The following is a 21,332-nucleotide window of genomic DNA, read 5'->3' on the forward strand; positions in this document are numbered from 1 at the left end:
TCAAGAGGATACTCTCCCATCTTATTTCTTAGGCTTCTGGCATTTGCATACAGACATTTCAAACAATGTTTGTTGTTCCTATTTACAACTTGCTCAGTGGTTGACAGTGATAATTTGCAAGCTTTAAAATCTGTCTGCTCTTTAAAGACAGGCCAAACACACAAACAGGTAGATATGCCTCTATGTGAAGTCAACCAAGCCAAACAATAGTAGAGGATGCCACAAACCAAAACCAGCCAAAGGAATTACTATACAGTGGGGGAAATAAGTATTTGATCCCTTGCTGATTTTGTAAGTTTGCCCACTGACAAAGACATGAGCAGCCCATAATTGAAGGGTAGGTTATTGGTAACAGTGAGAGATAGCACATCACAAATTAAATCCGGAAAATCACATTGTGGAAAGTATATGAATTTATTTGCATTCTGCAGAGGGAAATAAGTATTTGATCCCTCTGGCAAACAAGACCTAATACTTGGTGGCAAAACCCTTGTTGGCAAGCACAGCGGTCAGACGTCTTCTGTAGTTGATGATGAGGTTTGCACACATGTCAGGAGGAATTTTGGTCCACTCCTCTTTGCAGATCATCTCTAAATCATTAAGAGTTCTGGGCTGTCGCTTGGCAACTCGCAGCTTCAGCTCCCTCCATAAGTTTTCAATGGGATTAAGGTCTGGTGACTGGCTAGGCCACTCCATGACCCTAATGTGCTTCTTCCTGAGCCACTCCTTTGTTGCCTTGGCTGTATGTTTTGGGTCATTGTCGTGCTGGAAGACCCAGCCACAACCCATTTTTAAGGCCCTGGCGGAGGGAAGGAGGTTGTCACTCAGAATTGTACGGTACATGGCCCCATCCATTCTCCCATTGATGCGGTGAAGTAGTCCTGTGCCCTTAGCAGAGAAACACCCCCAAAACATAACATTTCCACCTCCATGCTTGACAGTGGGGACGGTGTTCTTTGGGTCATAGGCAGCATTTCTCTTCCTCCAAACACGGCGAGTTGAGTTCATGCCAAAGAGCTCAATTTTTGTCTCATCTGACCACAGCACCTTCTCCCAATCACTCTCGGCATCATCCAGGTGTTCACTGGCAAACTTCACACGGGCCGTCACATGTGCCTTCCGGAGCAGGGGGACCTTGCGGGCACTGCAGGATTGCAATCCGTTATGTCGTAATGTGTTACCAATGGTTTTCGTGGTGACAGTGGTCCCAGCTGCCTTGAGATCATTGACAAGTTCCCCCCTTGTAGTTGTAGGCTGATTTCTAACCTTCCTCATGATCAAGGATACCCCACGAGGTGAGATTTTGCGTGGAGCCCCAGATCTTTGTCGATTGACAGTCATTTTGTACTTCTTCCATTTTCTTACTATGGCACCAACAGTTGTCTCCTTCTCGCCCAGCGTCTTACTGATGGTTTTGTAGCCCATTCCAGCCTTGTGCAGGTGTATGATCTTGTCCCTGACATCCTTAGACAGCTCCTTGCTCTTGGCCATTTTGTAGAGGTTAGAGTCTGACTGATTCACTGAGTCTGTGGACAGGTGTCTTTCATACAGGTGACCATTGCCGACAGCTGTCTGTCATGCAGGTAACGAGTTGATTTGGAGCATCTACCTGGTCTGTAGGGGCCAGATCTCTTACTGGTTGGTGGGGGATCAAATACTTATTTCCCTCTGCAGAATGCAAATAAATTCATATACTTTCCACAATGTGATTTTCCGGATTTAATTTGTGATGTGCTATCTCTCACTGTTACCAATAACCTACCCTTCAATTATGGGCTGCTCATGTCTTTGTCAGTGGGCAAACTTACAAAATCAGCAAGGGATCAAATACTTATTTCCCCCACTGTAGTAGCTTAGTTGGCCACTATATCCTTAACAACAAAATATTATTCACCCTAATCAGAAGTCTAAGCTCCACCAACACCATCAACAATATGCATCAAGCATAGCCCTCGGCTCAAGAACGAGCTATTTTGAGAACAAGATAAACCAAATCAGAACTGACCTAGCTATAAGTAATCCAGCAGGGAAAATAAAAAACAATGGAGAAATCACGGTTTCAGGAGCAGACTCAAGCTCACACCTAACTCAGGGAATCACAGCTGATCAGACACGGGATGCATTTCATCGGAGCGGAGCAGGTGGGGGGAAGAGGGGGTGGTGGTTGGGAGGCAAGGATAGGGGAGGGCAGACTTGTACGGTCTGTACCAGAGCCGGTGATGGGAGGCGGGACTGGTGGTTGGGAGGCGGGAAATACTGCTGGGCAGACTTATATGGTCTGTGCCCTGAAAAGGACAGGTACAAATTCAAGCTAAGGTATACACATATGAGTTTGTCTTGGGCAGACTGGATGGACCATGCAGGTCTTTTTCTGCCGTCATCTACTATGTTACTATGTTACTATGTAAAACTAACTGAAGATGTAAAGGCACTGTTATTGAAATGCTCAACACTCACACTGTTCCCTAGATCTCTGCCCGGAATTCCTATTCCAAACCATACCACCAGATCTCGTTCAACAGCTAACAGACTGCCTTAATGAGTTACCAGAATCAGGTTCTCTCCCTCCAGATACGGGGAAAATCGTTCTCACACCCCTACTGAAGGGTTCAGGTCTAGATACAACTGCAACAGTGAACTATCGCTAGCATACCCCTATTTACAAAAATCATGGAATCCTATGTAGGCAAACAACTTTCCAAATATCTGGACAAATTCTCCACTCTATACCAGTGCCAATTTGGATTCAGAATGGCACACAGTACCGAAACACTACTGCTAGCACTGACAACATAAGTCAAATAATATCTACGCAAGGGGCAGCAAGTCTTACTACTACAGTTCGATATTTCGGCGGCGTTCAAAGCGGTGGATCACGAAATGCTACTTGAACACCTGAACCAGATAGGAATTACAGGATCAGTACTCAAGAGGTTCAACCAATTCCTTTCAAAGCGAAGCTACTCTGTAAAACAAAACACACACCTCTCAAACTACTGGTATCCGAAATGTGGTGTCCCCCAAAGATTTCCACTTTCTCTTACTCTAATCAACTTCTTCACGTCTTCCCATGTGGGACTAGGCAAGCTAGTGTTATCACACGCTGACGACATTCCTGCTCCTCTTACCACTGTCATCTCCACATCAAACATATAAACGGCGAGTGACCGTACTCACTCGCAAATGCGCAGTAGACACTTCCGTCTGTCCCGCCCCCGCGTCAATACGTGATGACGGGGGGGGCGAGACAGAGAGGGAAACTGCGCGAAGGGGAGGGAACCGCCGAGGTCGCCACCGCTACCCCCCCCCCCAAAGTCGCCGCCACTAGTACCCCCCCCCCCCCGGGAGTCGCCGCTGCTGCTGCCACCCCTCCACCTGGCCGTCTCGTCGCTATTCAACTTATATCTCCGCAGCAGGCAGTTCAGCTGAGCAGCCGTTGGCCTTCCTTCCTTGCCTGTGTCCCGCCCTCGCTGACGTTACGTCACATGAGGGCGGGACACAGGCAGGGAAGGAAGACCAAGCTCATCGTCTTTCCACCAAAACCCACTTCTCCTCTTCCTCCACTTTCTATCTCAGTTGATAACACCCTCATCCTCCCCGTCTCATCTGCCCGCAACCTCGGAGTCATCTTTGACTCCTCCCTCTCCTTCTCTGCGCATATCCAGCAGATAGCCAAGACCTGTCACTTCTTCCTCTTTAACATCAGCAAAATTCGCCCTTTTCTCTCTGAACACACCACCCGAACTCTCGTCCATGCTCTCATTACCTCTCGCCTTGACTACTGCAACTTACTCCTCACCGGCCTCCCACTTAGCCACCTATCCCCCCCCCTTCAATCTGTTCAGAACTCTGCTGCACGTCTTATATTCCGCCAGAACCGATATACTCATATCACCCCTCTCCTCAGGTCACTTCACTGGCTTCCAATCAGGTACCACATTCAGTTCAAGCTTCTCCTTCTTACCTACAAATGCACTCAGTCTGCTGCCCCTTACTACCTCTCTACCCTCATCTCCCCTTACGTTCCCGCCCGAAACCTTCGTTCACAGGACAAATCCCTCCTCTCGTTACCCTTCTCCACCACCGCCAACTCCAGGCTCCGCTCATTCTGCCTCGCCTCACCCTATGCTTGGAACAACCTTCCCGAGCCCTTACGCCAAGCCCCCTCCCTGCCCACCTCTTCAATGCTGCGTCGGCAACTAACTCTTACCTTTCAGGAAATCCTGACTGCCCCTATCAGACTGACTGTTCACGTGTCCTTTCAGATTGTAAGCTCTTTGAGCAGGGACTGTCCTTCTATGTTAAATTGTACAGCACTGCGTAACCCTAGTAGCACTTTAGAAATGTTAAGTAGTAGTAGTAGTAGAAGGAAGGCCAACTAGAGCTCAGCTGATCTCTGCCTGCTGCGGAGATGTAAGTTGAATAGCGAAGAGACGAGTGCAGGGGCGGCGGCGACCTACCAGCCCGTTCTAACGGGCTCAACGGCTAGTCAAGAGATAAGCCAATCTGTAACAACCAAGATGAATACTATTCAAACCTGGGCCTTAGAGAACAATCTAAAACTGAATGCGCAAAAGACTTAAATCCTTTGGTTCAAGAATCAAGGAGCTGAGGTCCCAAAGTCAATAACACTTTCCAGTGATAGTACCCACAGGGCTTTTTTTGAGGGGGTACTGAGTACCGGCACCTTTTCCATTGTCTGCTAAAATTGACTCAGGGACCCCAAGTTTTAATGAAAGAGCTCAGGCTCTACACACCAATTCTGCCTTGCCATAGATTCTGTGACTGGTTGCAGGGGGCCTGGCTATTGTGGGATGGATCTCTCAGTGATTACCCTACCCTCGAAGGATGGTCTAACGTTTGAGTACCAGCACCTTTTTTGCTAGAAAAAATGCACTGAGTACCCATATGATTGAATCAGAAACGAAAGTGATGGGTGACATTCTCGACTCATCCCCAACATTTTCCTTCCACATTAACCAACTATGGAAGAAAACACTGTTTAAAATGAGACAACTTCGCACAGTCAGATCCTTCTTTGACCAAAAAGCCTTTGCACTACTGGTCCAAATGGTGATCCTACCACACCTGGAATACTATAATGCCTTACTGGGTGGCATCAAGATTCAGTATCAAACACAGCGGCTAGACTAATTTTTAAACAGAATAGATATACTAGTGCATCGCCATATCTGGTTAAACTACATTGGCTGCCCATTATCTGAAAGAATTAGGTTCAAGACCGCTTGTCTAGTTTTTCAAATTCGACAAGGTGTCACATTTGAACTATTGATTAATATCTCATCTATGTACATCATTCATTCCAGCAGACTGAAAGACCACCTAATCTTAGCACCACTGTTCTACAGGGGAATCCGATTCCAGAAGATCTTTAGATCACTTTTCCCAGTATCAGGAATCTCTTTATGGAACTCACTCCCCTTCGCATCAGATAAGAAACCAACTACCTCAGCTTCCAAAAGAGGCTAAAAATCTTTTTCTTTACAAAGCCTACTACATAATAAAAGCCTCTCCCCTCCCAAAGACCACAACAGTACAAACACTCCTACTATATGCCCCTAACTAGCCACAGAATCATCTCCTCACTCTCATCTCATACTATATACTCTCTTGAAATACCTTTACTATACTCTATAGAGTTACATTAGATTGTACTCACAGAACTGTATTCAACCAATGCCGTACCTATCACACTGTATCTAGCATAAGCCCCTCAGATGATGTAAACCGCAATGAACTACGAACGGGTGATTTTAGCGGTATATAAGATCTGAACTGAATAATGCTGAAAATCCTTTATTAAAAGCACCAAAGACAGGATCAAACATAGTCCATGTTTCGGTGGAAAACCTCCTGCTTCAGAGATCACACTCAAACTTCCAGAAAGATAAAAATCAAGGAAGCCAGATGCAAAGCAAAGGAACAGCTAAACATATCCGATAGTAGAACAGGACAGAAACAGTAACACAAGTAAGTCAAGCAACAATTCAAACAAAGTAAACCCAGTCACTAGTGCTTTTAATAAAGGACTTTCAGCATTATCCTTTGGCTGGTTTTGGTTTGTGGCATCCTCTACTATTGCTCTTAAATTCTTGCAACCTAGGCTGCCGGCAGCAGTGACCCTGAGCTGCCACCACCACTGGTCTTCCACACATGCTCAGTTTTGTGTGTACGTGAAAACTGAGCATGTGTAGGGAGGAAGCGGATGATGGAGCTAGAGATGCCAGGGGATGATGGGGCTACAGCTGCCAAGCTGCAAGAGTTCCAGCTAGGATAAGCACCAAGTTCCAGTCACACCAAGGGAGCACCAATTTTGGGTGGACCCCAGTCTATCCCACTAATTTAACCAAGTTAATGACATTAATAAGTTTGCTGCATGTGCTAGGAAATGTTTTAGAAACGTACCCATTTTGATTTTCTCTTGCACTTTGCACATGTAGCATGGGTGAGAAAGATTTGATGACTTTCTTCACAGAAGGAAAGCCTTGTTTTTTAGACTCTTTCTGCAGGCTTTTGCAAGTTTTCATATGTTCATTGCTTCCTTTCTGTTTTTCAGTCTTTGATTCAGCTACGTTATTAAATGGAGTTGCATGTTCACTGAAGTCTAACCTAGACGTGACATACAAAAAAAAAAAAAAAAGATAAGACTAAAAAAATACAAAACTAAGCAAAACAGAATTTATTTGATTTTAACTGATGCAGCAATACAAATATATTGGTTTAAGGACTAACTCAGTCTGATGAGTTGTATTTCATTGAGCTAGCAAACCTCTATTCAATTTGCATCAGTTTGCTACCATATTTTCACAAACATCCATAGGTATAATATGATGCACGTGACAACAATCTAATTTAAATGTTACAAACAGATTTAAAATATGCTAAGTACAACTAAATAATAGGTAGAATAACACTAGGTTAACTAGATTTATCCTTAGTTCCTTTTCTTCAGAAAACTCCTACTTTGCAAATACAGACAATAATTCCTTAAATAGGTACCTGCCACAAGTGATGACCTCAAGACCAGGAAGAGACAGAACGATTTTTCTTTCCTTTAGTCGCAACAGATGAATCCAGAGACTTGTGGGTTGTGTCCATGTACCAGCAGGTGGAGACTGTGTACTGTCTTATAGGATGGAATGCTCCTTGGTGATTCAGTATTTCTCATAACAAAGCAGAAGGAAACAGAATTAAAACATTTCTCCTTCCCCACAGAGAAATATGAAAATCCAAGAAATGAAAAGAGGTAAACTGCTTACCCCAGAACCAACAAGGTGGGATGCTGGATTCATCTGCTGCAACTAAAAGAAAGAAAATTATCAGATAAGAAACATAATTTTTTGTTCCTTAGCATCAGCAGCAGATGAATCCAGAGACTTGTGGGATGTAGCAAAGCAGTCCTGAAATAGGGCAGGCATAAAAACTTCCAGAGACAGTTCAACTAACTCTAGCAGAGGTAGCCGCCCGAGCGGAGAACCCAAAACAAAGTGCCTGGAGAACGAAAGAAAGAAAGACAGATCTGCCCTAAAAAATGGATGGTCCTAAAAGTGGCTATCACCTGGGGTGAAGATGTCAGGTAATTCCAAATCCACAAGAATGGAAAAGCAACAGCATACACACCCTCAATAGACAGTATAGGAGCAGAAGCCCCACGATGTTGTGAAGCCCGAGATAAGTGCCATTGCGAGACCCCAGGACAATCACCCACTAACAAAATGACCAATGAAACCAGCTGGCTGACTATCTCGTATGTAGGAAGAATCCAAGGTCATCGGATGCGAAGACCAGAAGTCCTCCTAAGCAGAGAAAGGTGGCAAGGAGCATTTCGCCAACCGAGCAGGAAAAAACCCTAAGGAAGTGGACAGGACAAAGTCCCCTCAGACTGTCTCCTACGGCGGAAACCCAAGATCAGACTGTCACACATGACAGCTGCAGCAACCTAATTCCAAGGTCGAGGAGAAACCCAATGGGTAGGGTGCTCAACACGCACCCCCCCCCCCCCCCCCCCCCAGAAGACGCCTAACCAGTCGGCAATCATTCTCAATGAGTAAACCCTGAGGAAACAATGGTTGCCCACCAAAGGGAGTCTAACAAAGTTTAAAGCTATGACAAAATGGAAGCCCAGCGAAAAGCACAGCCAAGAACAGCCTCCAACTTCCACCGATCACTAAATGGACGATGCCTACAAAAGACATGGGAGACCGCCACAGAGGCCAGCCTCGATCCCACCTCAGACAATGCAGGGAAAAGGCCAAATGTCAAACTTAAGAAGAGTAGCTATCGTGAAATAAACTTGCACACACTCTGGATAGGAAGAGTTGCAAATCAGCCAACTCGTGTGGTATGGATGAACATGCAATCCATCCTTGCGAAGGAAGGCTGCCACTACTACCATGACCTTGAAAATGCCCCTGGTGATATGGAAAGGCTGAAAGACATGTCCATAAATTGAGAATGGTTCCCAAGGAATGCAAATCACAAATCTTCTGCGGGAAGGTGAACTGGGAATATGAAGTCCCACTTCCATGAGATCCAGGTAGGTTAGAAACTGTCCCTGAAGGTCTGAACTATTATAGACTACAATGTTCCTATTGTGGAATGTTGACCCTTTAACACTCTTTTCACGTCCAAACCCAGGAGGAAGGAAGCTCCATTCCTCGGAACTACAAAATAAATGCAATAACTTCCCATCCCCCAATTGCAACTGGGGACAGTCGAGACTGTGCTTAAATGAAGAAGTGTTTGCAAGATGGTTTGAACTGCTTGGTATTTGGGCTGGTGCTTGCATGGAGATTCCATGAAAAAAATCTGCAGTGGAATAAAAGAAGGTAAAATTATGTTTCATACCTGATAATTTTCTTTCCATTAATCATAGCTGATCAATCCATAGACTGGTGGGTTGTGTCCATCTACCAGCAGGTGGAGATAGAGAGCAATCCTTTTGCCTCCCTATATGTGGTCATGTGCTGCCGGAAACTCCTCAGTATGTCGATATCAAAGCTCCATCCGCAGGACTCAGCACTTAGAGAATTACACCCACAAAGGGACACTCTGCCCAGCTCACCACCGCCGAAACGGGGGAGGGGAATTAACCCAGCTCATCCCCACACAAGTGGGGGAGGGGAATCCGTCCAGCTCATCCCCGCGGAGCGGGGGAGGGACACCACACCCGCCGATGCGGGGGGATCTGGCTTATCTTGCAACCGCAACCGCGGGAGGAGCTGACTGACCCTGACACCGCCGAAGCGGGAGGGGTACAAAGCTGCCCTACTGCCGCACGAAGCGGGAGGGAGCGCCGGCAGAATTTATGTCTCAATCCAGCCCCGTAAAACGGAGGGGAGAGGAATGCAGCAGCTCACTGTAACACAAATTCGTCTCAACTCTTGAAGAATCCATTGAAAAACTTGAACACGAAGTCCTCCTGAACAGGAACTGAAGACTAAACTTGAACCTGAAATGCAACCAGAATATAAACAATACAGATATCTGGGAGGGGCTATGGATTGATCAGCTATGATTAATGGAAAGAAAATTATCAGGTATGATACATAATTTTACCTTCCATATCATCATGCTGATCAATCCATAGACTGGTGGGATGTACCGAAGCAGTACTCACCCAGGGCGGGACATTGAAATCCCTGACCTCAACACTGAAGCTCCAAACCGGGCCTCCGCCCGAGCAGCCACAGCCAAGCGGTAATGCCTGGAGAAGGTATGGGCCGATGCCCAAGTTGCCGCCTTGCAAATCTCTTCCAAGGAGACGGACCCGGCCTCTGCCATCGAGGCCGCCTGAGCTCTAGTGGAGTGAGCCTTCAGCTGGATAGGCGGCACCTTCCCCGCGGCCACATAAGCCGCTGCAATGGCTTCCTTGACCCATCTTGCCACTGTAGGCTTAGAAGCCTGCAGACCCTTACGAGGACCTGCAAACAGGACAAACAGATGATCCGATTTCCAGAAATCATTGGTCACTTCCAAGTATCTGATGATGACTCGACTCACATCCAGATATTTGAGAGCAGAGTATTCCTCTGGGTAGTCCTCCCTACGAAAGGAAGGGAGACAGAGCTGCTGATTCACATGGAAGCGAGAAACAATCTTGGGCAGGAAGGAAGGCACTGTGCGAATAGTCACTCCTGCCTCAGTGAACTGCAGAAAAGGCTCTCGACATGAGAGTGCCTGGAGCTCGGAAACTCTTCTGGCTGAAGTGATAGCCACCAAAAAGACTGCTTTCAACGTCAGGTCTTTCAGAGATGCCCTAGACAAGGGTTCAAAAGGCGGCTTCTGCAAGGCTCTTAGCACCAGGTTGAGATTCCACGCAGGCACCAGTGAGTGCAGAGGAGGGCGCAGGTGATTAACTCCCTTGAGAAAGCGCACCACATCTGGCTGCAAAGCCAGGGAAGCACCCTTCAGGCAGCCCCTGAAGCAAGCCAGAGCCGCTACCTGGACTTTAAGGAAACTGAGCGACAGTCCTTTCTCCAGACCTTCTTGCAGGAACGCCAACACTGAAGAAAGTGGAGCAGTGAAGGGAGAAAGTGAGCCTGCTTCACACCACGCTGCAAAGGTACGCCAAACCCTGGCGTAAGCAGTAGAAGTAGAGCGCTTCCTCGCTCTCAGCATAGTGGCGATGACCTTGTCTGAGAAGCCCTTCTTTCTCAGACGCTGCCGCTCAATAGCCAGGCCGTAAGACCAAAGGGGGAGGGATCCTCCATCACCACAGGACCCTGATGTAACAGGCCCTGCTCCACTAGCAGCCGCAGAGGATCGTCGACTGAGAGCCTGATCAAGTCCGCATACCAGGGACGTCTGGGCCAGTCCGGACCCACCAGGATTATCCGGCCCGGATGCTTTGCCACCCGGTCTAGCACCCTGCCCAACATGGGCCAGGGCGGGAACACATAGAGAAGCTCTTGTGTCGGCCACTGTTGGAGAAGAGCATCTACTCCCAGGGATCGAGGGTCCCGTCCTCTGCTGAAAAAGCGCGGCACTTGGCAATTGGCCGATGACGCCATCAGATCTAGGCTCGGCTGGCCCCAGCGCTTCGTGATGTCCAAGAACGCCTGAGCAGATAGCTGCCACTCTCCGGGCTCCAAGGTATGGCGACTGAGAAAGTCCGCCTTGACATTCATGACTCCGGCAATGTGGGCAGCTGACAGCTGTTCCAGGTTCGCTTCCGCCCACTGGCATAGATTCATGGCCTCCTTGGCTAGAGGGGCGCTCTTGGTACCTCCCTGGCGGTTGACATAGGCCACAGCCGTGGCATTGTCCGACAGGACCCGTACTGGCTTCAACGCCAGTACCGGGATGAACTCCAAAAGCGCCAACCGAATGGCTCTGAGTTCCAGGAGGTTGATAGACCACTTTGCCTCTGCAGGAGACCAGAGCCCCTGCGCTGTCCTTCCCAAGCAGTGGGCTCCCCAGCCCGACAAAGAGGCGTCCGTCGTGACGACAATCCACTCCGGGGTCACCAGAGGCATTCCTGCAGACAACTTGTCTGTCTGCATCCACCAGCTCAGCGCCTTGCGCACTGCTGGGTCCAAGGGAAGGCGCACAGCATAATCCTCCGACATCGGAGTCCAGCACTGCAGCAGAGAGAGTTGTAGTGGTCTCATATGAGCCCTGGCCCAGGGCACTACTTCCATCGTGGCCGTCATAGAGCCCAACAGCTGCACATAGTCCCAAGCCCGAAGAGGAGAGGCTACTAGGAACTGGTCCACCTGAGCCTGAAGTTTGACAATCCGATTGTCTGGCAGGAACACTCTGCCCACTTGGGTGTCGAATCGAACTCCCAGATACTCCAGGGACTGAGTCGGGCGTAGCTGGCTCTTCTCCCAGTTGATGATCCACCCCAGGGAGCTCAAAAGAGCAACCACCCGGTCCACAGCTTTGCCGCACTCTGCATAAGAGGGGGCTCGGATCAACCAGTCGTCCAGATAAGGATGGACTTGTACTCCTTCCTTTCGCAGGAAGGCCGCGATGACCACCATTACTTTGGAGAAGGTCCGCGGAGCAGTAGCCAACCCGAAAGGGAGGGCTCTGAACTGGAAGTGTCGGCCCAGGACTGCAAAACGCAGAAAGCGTTGATGAGGAGGCCAGATGGGAATATGCAGGTATGCTTCCTTGATGTCCAAGGAAGCCAAGAACTCTCCTGCCTTCACTGCCGCTATAACAGAGCGGAGAGTCTCCATGCGAAAGTGCCGCACTTTCAAGGCCCGATTGACCCCTTTGAGGTGGGACAGGCCGGACAGAACCTCCTTTCTTTGGTACCACAAAGTAAATGGAGTAACGTCCCTTGCCAATCTGATTTTCTGGCACCGGAACGACCGCACCCAGGCGGATCAGGTTGTCCAAGGTCTGCTGCACTGCCACAGCTTTGACCGGAGACTTGCAGGGAGAGAGTACAAACCCGTCTCTTAAGGGTCGGCAGAACTCTAACTTGTAGCCGTCTCTGATGACTTCCAGCACCCAAGCGTCTGAAGTTACTCTGGTCCACTCGCCCAGAAACGAGGACAGGCGTCCTCCAATCTGCACTGGGCCATGGACCAGGACCCCGTCAATGGGTACGAGACCCTGGGGGTGGACCGGAGGGCGTACCTCCGGGACGGCGGTCTCTGCGAAAGGAATGCTGCTTGGGGGAGAAGTTCCTTTTGAAGGAAGAGGGGGCAGAGGAGCCCGACTTGCCTGGGCGGTACCGACGGGCTTCCTGAAACCGTCCTCTGGAGATACCGGGGCGAGCACTGGCCCGAGCCCTGACCTCTGGTAACCTCTTGCCCTTAGACGTGCCGAGATCGGTCACGATTTTGTCCAGCTCGACCCCAAAGAGCAGCTTGCCTTTAAAAGGCAACTTAGCCAGGCGGGACTTAGAGGCGTGGTCCGCAGACCAATGTTTCAGCCAAAGCCAGCGCCGCGCAGAGACTGTCTGAGCCATGCCTTTAGCCGAGGCTCTCAAGACATCATACAGTAAGTCTGCCAAATAAGCCAAGCCCGATTCCAGGGCCGGCCAGTCAGCCCTCAAGGAAGGATCCGAGGGGGAAGCCCGCTGCACCATCGTCAGGCACGCCCTGGCCACATAGGAGCCGCAAACTGAGGCCTGCAAACTTAAGGCAGCCGCCTCGAAGGACAACCTTAAAGCCGCTTCCAATCTTCTGTCTTGGGCGTCCTTTAGTGCCGTGCCACCTTCCACCGGCAACGCCGTTTTCTTAGTCACCGCAGTGATTAAAGAATCCACGGTAGGCCAAATAAAGGCCTCACGTTCACTTTCAGGCAAAGGATAGAGGCGGGACATAGCCCTAGCCACTTTGAGGCTCGCTTCCGGGACATCCCATTGAGCCGAAATTAAGGTGTGCATGGCATCATGCACGTGGAAGGTTCTAGGCGGGCGCTTCGTCCCCAGCATAATGGCAGAGCCAACAGGGGCTGAGGGAGAGACGTCCTCTGGCGAGGAAATCTTCAAAATGCTCATGGCCTGCAGTAACAGGTTGGGCAAATCCTCTGAGCGAAAGATCCGCGCTGCAGAGGGGTCATCCGCTCCATCCGAGCGGGAATCCGTCTCCTCCAAGGAATCCCCAAAGGACCGTTGGGAGAACTCAGATACGCTGCCCTCATCTACATCAGAGGAAACAGCGTCCTCTAAGGCCTGGGAATCCACCCGAGGGCGTTTACTTCCGGGGGCCTCAACCCCGTTATCGGACAAGGGAGAAGGGGCAGCGTTTTGCATAAGGAAGGCCTGATGCAGCAGCAAAATAAACTCGGGGGAGAAACCCCCCAGACTGTGAATTTCAGCAGCCTGGGCCACAGCCCTAGATGCACCCTCAACCGGCGCTCGCAAGAGCGGGGGAGCAACATGCTGCGCATCCAAGATGGCGTCCGGCGCGACACTCCGCGAAGGAGCCGCGCGGGAAGAACGGCGCTTAACTTTAGCCGCTTTTTTGCCGTCGCCCAAATCAAGGGCGGCCATGGCATGAACGTCTCCCAGCTCAAGGGCGGCCCAAGAAGAAGCCGTCCGAGCAGAGTGGCCGGCCAAGATGGCGGAGGCGAGCAGCGGGGGATGGGCGTTTATGGCGGGAAAAACCGCCGCGCCGGAGGAAGACCCGGGACACTGATCGGCCTCCAAACTGACACCCACCAAGGGCGAATCAGACTTTAAAACCCCCGCATCCCCGCTAGAAGCGCACACGCGGTCCGGGGAGCAATTCTTCGCGCCCTCGCCCTCTGACGCCATAGGCCACGTGGAGATCAATCGGGGAACCCCCTGCCCGCTATAAAAAGGTAAAAATTACCTGCTTCTCGCTCCGAGCTGTAACGACCTGGTGTCCCAGTGAGTAGCTGCAATAAACGTTTAAATAAACGTCGAAATAAACGCCCTTAAGGACGTCCCAAAATTTTATTTATTTTTTTTTTTTACGGAGCCAGCGGGAGGGGGGAGAAAAGGAGGGACCTGGCGCCACCAGGTTTGCACTTGCTCAAGAAGAGCCCTCAACCCCAGGCACTCAACAAAACCTAAAAATTAGGCTTGGAGGCCTAGCCAGAGCTGCTGCTGTGTGTGACCACCACCTGCTGAGATAGAGAACATACTGAGGAGTTTCCGGCAGCACATGACCACATATAGGGAGGCAAAAGGATTGCTCTCTATCTCCACCTGCTGGTAGATGGACACAACCCACCAGTCTATGGATTGATCAGCATGATGATATGGAACTCCTGTTTGTAACCCTGTTTTAGTATTTGGAAGACACATTGGTCTGACGAAATTATGGACCACTCCTCATGGAACCTGATAAGGAGTCCTGCTATTAAGAAACCCGAGGAGGGTACAGAGACCCAACACTGGGAGATGCAGAAGGCAAAGGTAGACCTAGAGTTTGAAGCAGGGATCTCTCTGTCAGCATGAAAGGCAGTTTTTCTTGTTGAAATGGGAACCCTCCCCCCCCCCCCCCCCCCCCGGGACACCCAGAGTGGCATCCAGGCCCGCAGCATGGGAGGGAGCATGAGCAGAATTAACAGTGCCAAAAAGCATAGCATAGGGCAAGAAAACCAGAGTACACCCCCGTACAAACGCCCAAATCATGGGCGAGGCATCATATACCCTTAGGCAGAGATCCCTCACTCCACAGTTCCCTGCAGGAGGGATGAAACAGAAAGCCCCTACTAGCTCCATACAGAGAGGAGACAAAAGAGGAGCCCAGAATCTCCTTATTGAATCCCAAAGGACCCCGCCGGGAGCAGGAACCAAGAAATGTAACAAACAGAGAGGACTAAGCTCCCGGGGCAACAGGGGAACCCCAAAAAGAGCACCTCATGCAATGTATCCAGACTTTTGTGTGTCTTATTTTATTTATTTTTTAAATAAATCTATGTATTTAATTTTTAAACAGAAGTAAAACTCCGGTGAAGAGGGCAGAATCCTCTCCCTCTAACAGAAGCCCTTGGAGCCGTTGACAGACAAAGCGGAACAGTCGAAAAAGGATCGAGTCAGACAATGCAGGCAGCGCAGTCGCACACCGCACCACAAAATGATCGCCAGCAAGCTGTCTGCCTCATTAACAGACAAATCGCGCGCCACCTCCACGGGAAACCACCTTGGCCTCCAAGTACCCGGGCTCGCTGACATCAGAGATTCAGCACCATCGTCCACACCCAGACCCGCCACTGCTCCCCACTGAGTACAGTGGGAGACTTGCAGAACAGCCCCGGAGTCAGTGAAACATCACTGAAAAGACTTGCAGCCCCGATGTGCAGACGGATCTTAAAGTCACACTCACCCATACAGTAGTCCATCAGTGGCCCACTAGTGGGATCTATTGCAGCTGCAAACACTTCCAGGGACTGACCCCCCTCCAAAGCCCACAACTGGAAACCAAGGAAGCCTCCGGCAGCAAGCTACAGTGAAGAACCGGAGCAGAATAAAACTGCATACTAGCTGCCTTTTTTTTGTTTGTTTAAGCTGTGCTAGTGAGGAAGAACAGAGGCATGGCTGGAGGGGAAGTGAAAGTTGGGGGAGGGCTCTAGGGGGGCCAAGTGTATCCCGTAAATGCAGAACTGCTGAGTCGCACACCCCAAGGTACACTGAACTGTGGCCCAGAACAGAAGCTAGGAGTATGGTAGAGACCATCCATCCGCCTGCAGCAGATAGAGAATACTGAATCACCAAGGAGCATTCCATCCTATAAGACAGTGCAATTCAGCAATCTCCAACTCCAACTGCTGGTAGATGGACACAACCCACAAGTCTCTGGATTCATCTGCTGCTGACGCTAAGGAAAATGAATACTGTTACTGTGAAAATCTTTGACATTGTAAGACTGGTGCTGAGGATATTTCCCCCCTAAACCTTGGGACTGTAAGGGTCCATGAAAATTGTCCAAGCATTGTATCCAAGGGTGGTGGTAGAAGACAAAGTGGAAAAAGAAAATGACAATGGACCTGTTCGGGGTAATTCTGTGAAGAAAAAGTCCTTTTATAAAACTCTGTGGCTATATAACACAACTTTAATTACCTTACTGGGTAAGATCTAAGGCTCACCTAGGCCAGTATCCTGTTTACAACAGTGGCCAAATCCAGGTCACAAGGCAATTGAAAATACACCTCCAAGTAAACCCAACCCACAAAACCCAGGGTGGCACTCTTCCCAGTTCCACATGCAGGACTCCAAAAGCAGCAGAGCTCTAGACTCTCAATGTGTGGATGAGATAATGGACTTTTTTTATATTTGGCGTTCTCTTCTTTTTCATTTTGCTTTCTTTTTCCCTTCCAGCTTGTTTATTTGCTTAACTATTGTATTTACATACCCTTTTCTTCCCTTCTGCCCTCTCAGTCATTGTAACTGTTTTCATTAGTTCATTGTAAGCCGCTTTGGGGCTCCTTTACGTGGCAAAAGGCAGGGTATAAATGATCTTAAATAAATAAATAAGTGGAGTGAGGCCTTAGATTCATTAGGAGCTGGGGAATTGTTCTTTTTTTTTTTTTTTTGGGGGGGGGGGGGGGGGGGAGAATGGAAAGCCTTTTCTGGCAAGATGGGCTCCACCTTAACCAAAAACACTAAAGAGACTAACCTCTTTGTATTATTGTACTTTTTTTTCACTTTTATATCTCTTTACCCTGTCTCTTTTTATTTTCATCCTTTGCTTTCTGAGCATACTAGCCGTTGAGCCTGTGAAAACGGGCTACTTTTGGAATGGGGGGGGGTTTCCGAGCCCTCCCCATCCCGAGGTCGGCACCGCCCCGCCTCCCCCGGAGTCGCCACCGCCACCCCTCCACCCAGCCCGAGCAGCACTGTAAACTTACATCAGCACGCAGCAGCAGGCACATCAGCAAAGCTGCCGTCAGGGCGGGCTTCCTTCTCTGCCTGTGTCCCGCCCTCGTGTGACGTAACATCGGCGAGGGCGGGACAAAGGCAGAGAAGGAAGCCCGACGGCAGCTTTGCTGATGTGCCTGCTGCTGCGTGGTGATGTAAGTTCACAGTGCTCGGGCCAGATGGAAGGGCGGCGGCGACTCCGGGGGAGGGGTTCCGACGTCTGCAGCATTCCAGTAGAGACTTCCCTCTCTGTCCCGCCCCCGACATCACGTATTGACGCGGGGGCGGGGCAGAGAGGGAAGTCTCTACTGCGCATTTGCGAGTGAGTACGGTCACTCGCCGTTTATATGTTTGATTACCAAAACCCTTATCCACACTCTTATCACCTCTCACAACTTGCTTCTCACAGGTTTCCCACTAAGCCAACTCTCTGCCTTTCAATCTGTTCAAAATTCTGCTGCACGACTTATATTCTGCCAGTGTCACTATGCTCATATTAGCCCTCTCCTCAAGTCACTTCATTGCTCCCTATTCTTTTCCACATACAGTTCAAACTGCTTCTTATTCACTCTGCAGCTCCTTCAGTACCTCTCCACTCTAATCTCACCCTACACTCCTCCCCAGGAACTCCATTCACTGGGTAAATCTCTCTTACCTGTACCCTTCTCCTGCACTGCTAACTCCAGACTCTGTTCCTTTTATCTTACTGTACCATATGCCTGGAATAGACTTCCTGAGTTAATATGTCAAGCTCCATCTCTGGCCATCTTCAAATCTAGGCTAAAAGCCCACCTTTTTGATGCTGCAGCCACTCCTCCTCACGCCTCCACGTCACTGCCCCTGGAGTAAGACCCCGGAGGAGCGCAGCGACATGACAGGCGAGAGGAGGAGCTGCTGCAGAGACTGCATTTAAAGACTCGGGCATTTGCGAATGATTTGGGCTGGGTTTAAAAACATGTATCGCTTTTTTTCTTTTTGTACCGGCCGCTGCTACTTAACAAGAGAAGCAGCAGCGGCCGGACAGCGTTACCACTTGCAGCTGGGTTGGCGAAGGGGTTTGATGCACCGGGGGGGGGGGGGGGGGGGGGCTCACACTCACTCACTGTCTCTCACAGACACTCTCTCTGACACACTCCATCTCTCTGTCACACACACACAGTCTCACACACACAGACACCGTCTCTCACACAAACACACACACACACACACACATGCTGTCTGTCTCTCTCTCATTCTCTCTCTGACACACACTCCATCTCTTACACACACTGCGAGGAAAACCTTTCTAGCACCTGTTTCATTTGTGTCAGAAATGGGCCTTTTTTTACCAGTTTATAAATATGTTAAAAAGTAGCAATCCCAGCACAGACCCTTGGGGAACTCCACTATCTACTTTTCTCCATTGAGAATACTGGCCATTTAACCCTACTCTCTGTTTCTATCTTTTAACCAGTTTTTAAACCACAATAGGATGTTCTTCTGTTTCATGTCTTTCTAATTCCCTCAAGTGTCTTCATGAGGTACTTTGTCAAATGCCTTTTGAAAATCCAGATACATAATATTGACCGACTCACCACCTCATCCCTTCAAAGAAATGTAGTGATTGGTATGGCAAGATTTCCCCCATGTTGTCTTTGTTTCATTAATCCATGCTTATGTACATGCTCTGTAATTTTGTTCTTTTTAATAGTCTACCATTTTGCCTGGCACTGACGTCAGGCTAACTGATCCTGGATCACTTATTGAAATGCTTTGAAGCTTCACTTATATATACTAGCAACTAACACATTTGCTTATTTCCAATCTGACGAAGAAGGGCAATCTTCGAAAGCTAATCAAGAAATGTATTAAGTTATTGATGCTGCTTTTAACTCCTATATTTGCGCTTTCTTGCAATACAAGCCATTACAACTGATGCACTTTGACCCCTGACCTTTTGCTGTTGTATTTAGCTTCCTGTGCTCATCATCGCGTTTTTTCAGCGCTTTCAGAGATATGAGTCTGTCCGATTGACTTTATGTAAGTTCTCATTTTTTCTCTTGATATTTTTTCCCAAGCTGACTGATGTGTTACTGATGTGCCTCTAGCTGCTTAGCGATAGCATTACACATTTTATATTGTCGACAAATAACATCTAGTAGACACATAATGACGCTGCTAGTCACTATATTGTTCAATATCCTCTTATTTTTACATTGATATACGATATATTTATATTTAGGTCAGCATTTTTTTTTGGCGTCTCTGATTGAGTTGTTTTTTCAACATAATCAAGGTGATCCTCTGTACATGTGAGTCTTTTAATTTTACTTTTTTACCTCACTTTTTTCCTCTTTTCTATATACATATATATTTTTTCGTCAGACTTCATATTCTTACATTTTCATTCTTTTGTTTTTCTAGTTCATTTCAATATACATCCGATATATACAAACTACACTTTTACAGTAAAGGATTGTTGTATAGGTGGGGGCTCTCTGTTTCATATTTGTTTATACTAATGGTTTTTAGTCATGTAATATTAGTTATTTAATATGCTTTCTATAGTTGTCTTTCTATACAATAATTTTTATTTTTGAGTATCAGATGATTATTCGTATATTATTGTGGGACATTTAACAAATTTATTTATGTTATGTATATGTCAACACACTGGTAATTTATAGTTAATATGCAGAAAATGTATAGTTCAAGCTCTGATTGTTTTTAGCTTGATTTATTTATTTTATCTGTGGGATATTGGTGTTATATTTATATATTTTATTTAAAATTTTATCATTTATATATATGTAGTTTTTAGTGTATATGTATATATACACATATATATGTAATTTATTTTTTTACATTTGATGATGTATATGCATATGACACATGATTTATATGGTTTCATTATATTATTTCTTTTGTAGCCCCCGAAGCAGCCCTGTTGGGCGAAACACGGCCTGTGTCGGGCTGTTTGTGTGTGTGTATATGTATATATATATATATATATATATATATATATATATATATATATATATTAATTGGTCTTTTATTAATAAATTACGTTTTGTCTTTTGACGATCTGCTTCGTATATTTTCCATCTTGGAGTTTGCAGACCGTCTGCCTTTGTGCTTTATCGGGAAATAAAGGCCAGATTTCCATGGTTGGTGTTCTGAATATGACTAGACAGATCTGGATGGGCTAGAGTTGGGCTCCAATGGCAATGGAGAACAAGGCCAGTGCTGGGAAGACTTCTATGGTCTGTGCTCCAACTATGGCTAGACAGACCTGGGTTGGCTGGAGTGGGTTTCTAGTAGTGTGGAAAAAGACCAGTGGCAGGCAGACTTCTACAGTGTGTGGGTGAAAATGGCAAGGATGGGTCAAGATCAAAGTATGCATATGTTGCATTGCATCATACTATATATTTCAGTGCCCAAACTATGTGCCGAGACAAACTCACAGGGGTGCCTTGAAGGAAGACACACATTAATGACCTGTACACATCACTACCATGTTTCATGACCACCCTTGGCATGCAGCTCCTAGCAGGGGAAGCAACCACACCGTGAGAACCAACACCTCTTGGGGCAGCAAATCTCAGGCCTTGCTGCTGCTGGAAGACAAGGAACGCCAAAGGCCACAAATGGAGCAGCTGCAGCTTACCCACCTGGGGGATAGCATGAGGAGGAGTGGAGCAGGGTGTGGATCAGGTCTTTATCTGCCATCATCTACTACTTGAACTAAGTTCAGAAAGACTACTAGTGCTCTGGGCTCTTAGCACGAGTTGATGGACACCCAGTGAAGCATCTTGGTCGATCAACTTGCCCTGAGCTGTCTGATGGGAGGCAATGAACTCTCCAACTAGGCTGGCATCTGTGGTTACTACTATGCAACTGGGGGCTGCTAGGGAGACCCCCTTACTGAAAGGTTGGAGCCACTACCTTCATGCTGAATTTTCCCTGAATAGTCCAGGGAAGGCAACTACCAGTCTTGAAACATGGAAGACCAATCAACTCAAAAGAGACTGTTGAAGAG

The 21,332-nt window shown here is 48.0% G+C and overlaps 1 protein-coding gene across 2 annotated transcripts in view; it reads right to left on the bottom strand.

Moving 5' to 3' along the window:
* The window catches only part of CENPC (centromere protein C), a 247,457-nt gene that overhangs the window by 191,936 nt on the left and 34,189 nt on the right, over positions 1 to 21,332 (bottom strand). For both annotated transcript variants that reach the window (XM_030190519.1, XM_030190518.1), the window contains one exon: positions 6,427 to 6,630. In XM_030190519.1, the coding sequence (XP_030046379.1) occupies positions 6,427 to 6,630 (204 nt within the window). The remainder of the gene's footprint in view (positions 1 to 6,426; positions 6,631 to 21,332) is intronic.

Source organism: Microcaecilia unicolor, chromosome 2, assembly GCF_901765095.1.
Source record: "Microcaecilia unicolor chromosome 2, aMicUni1.1, whole genome shotgun sequence".
Taxonomy (NCBI): Eukaryota; Metazoa; Chordata; class Amphibia; order Gymnophiona; family Siphonopidae; genus Microcaecilia; species Microcaecilia unicolor.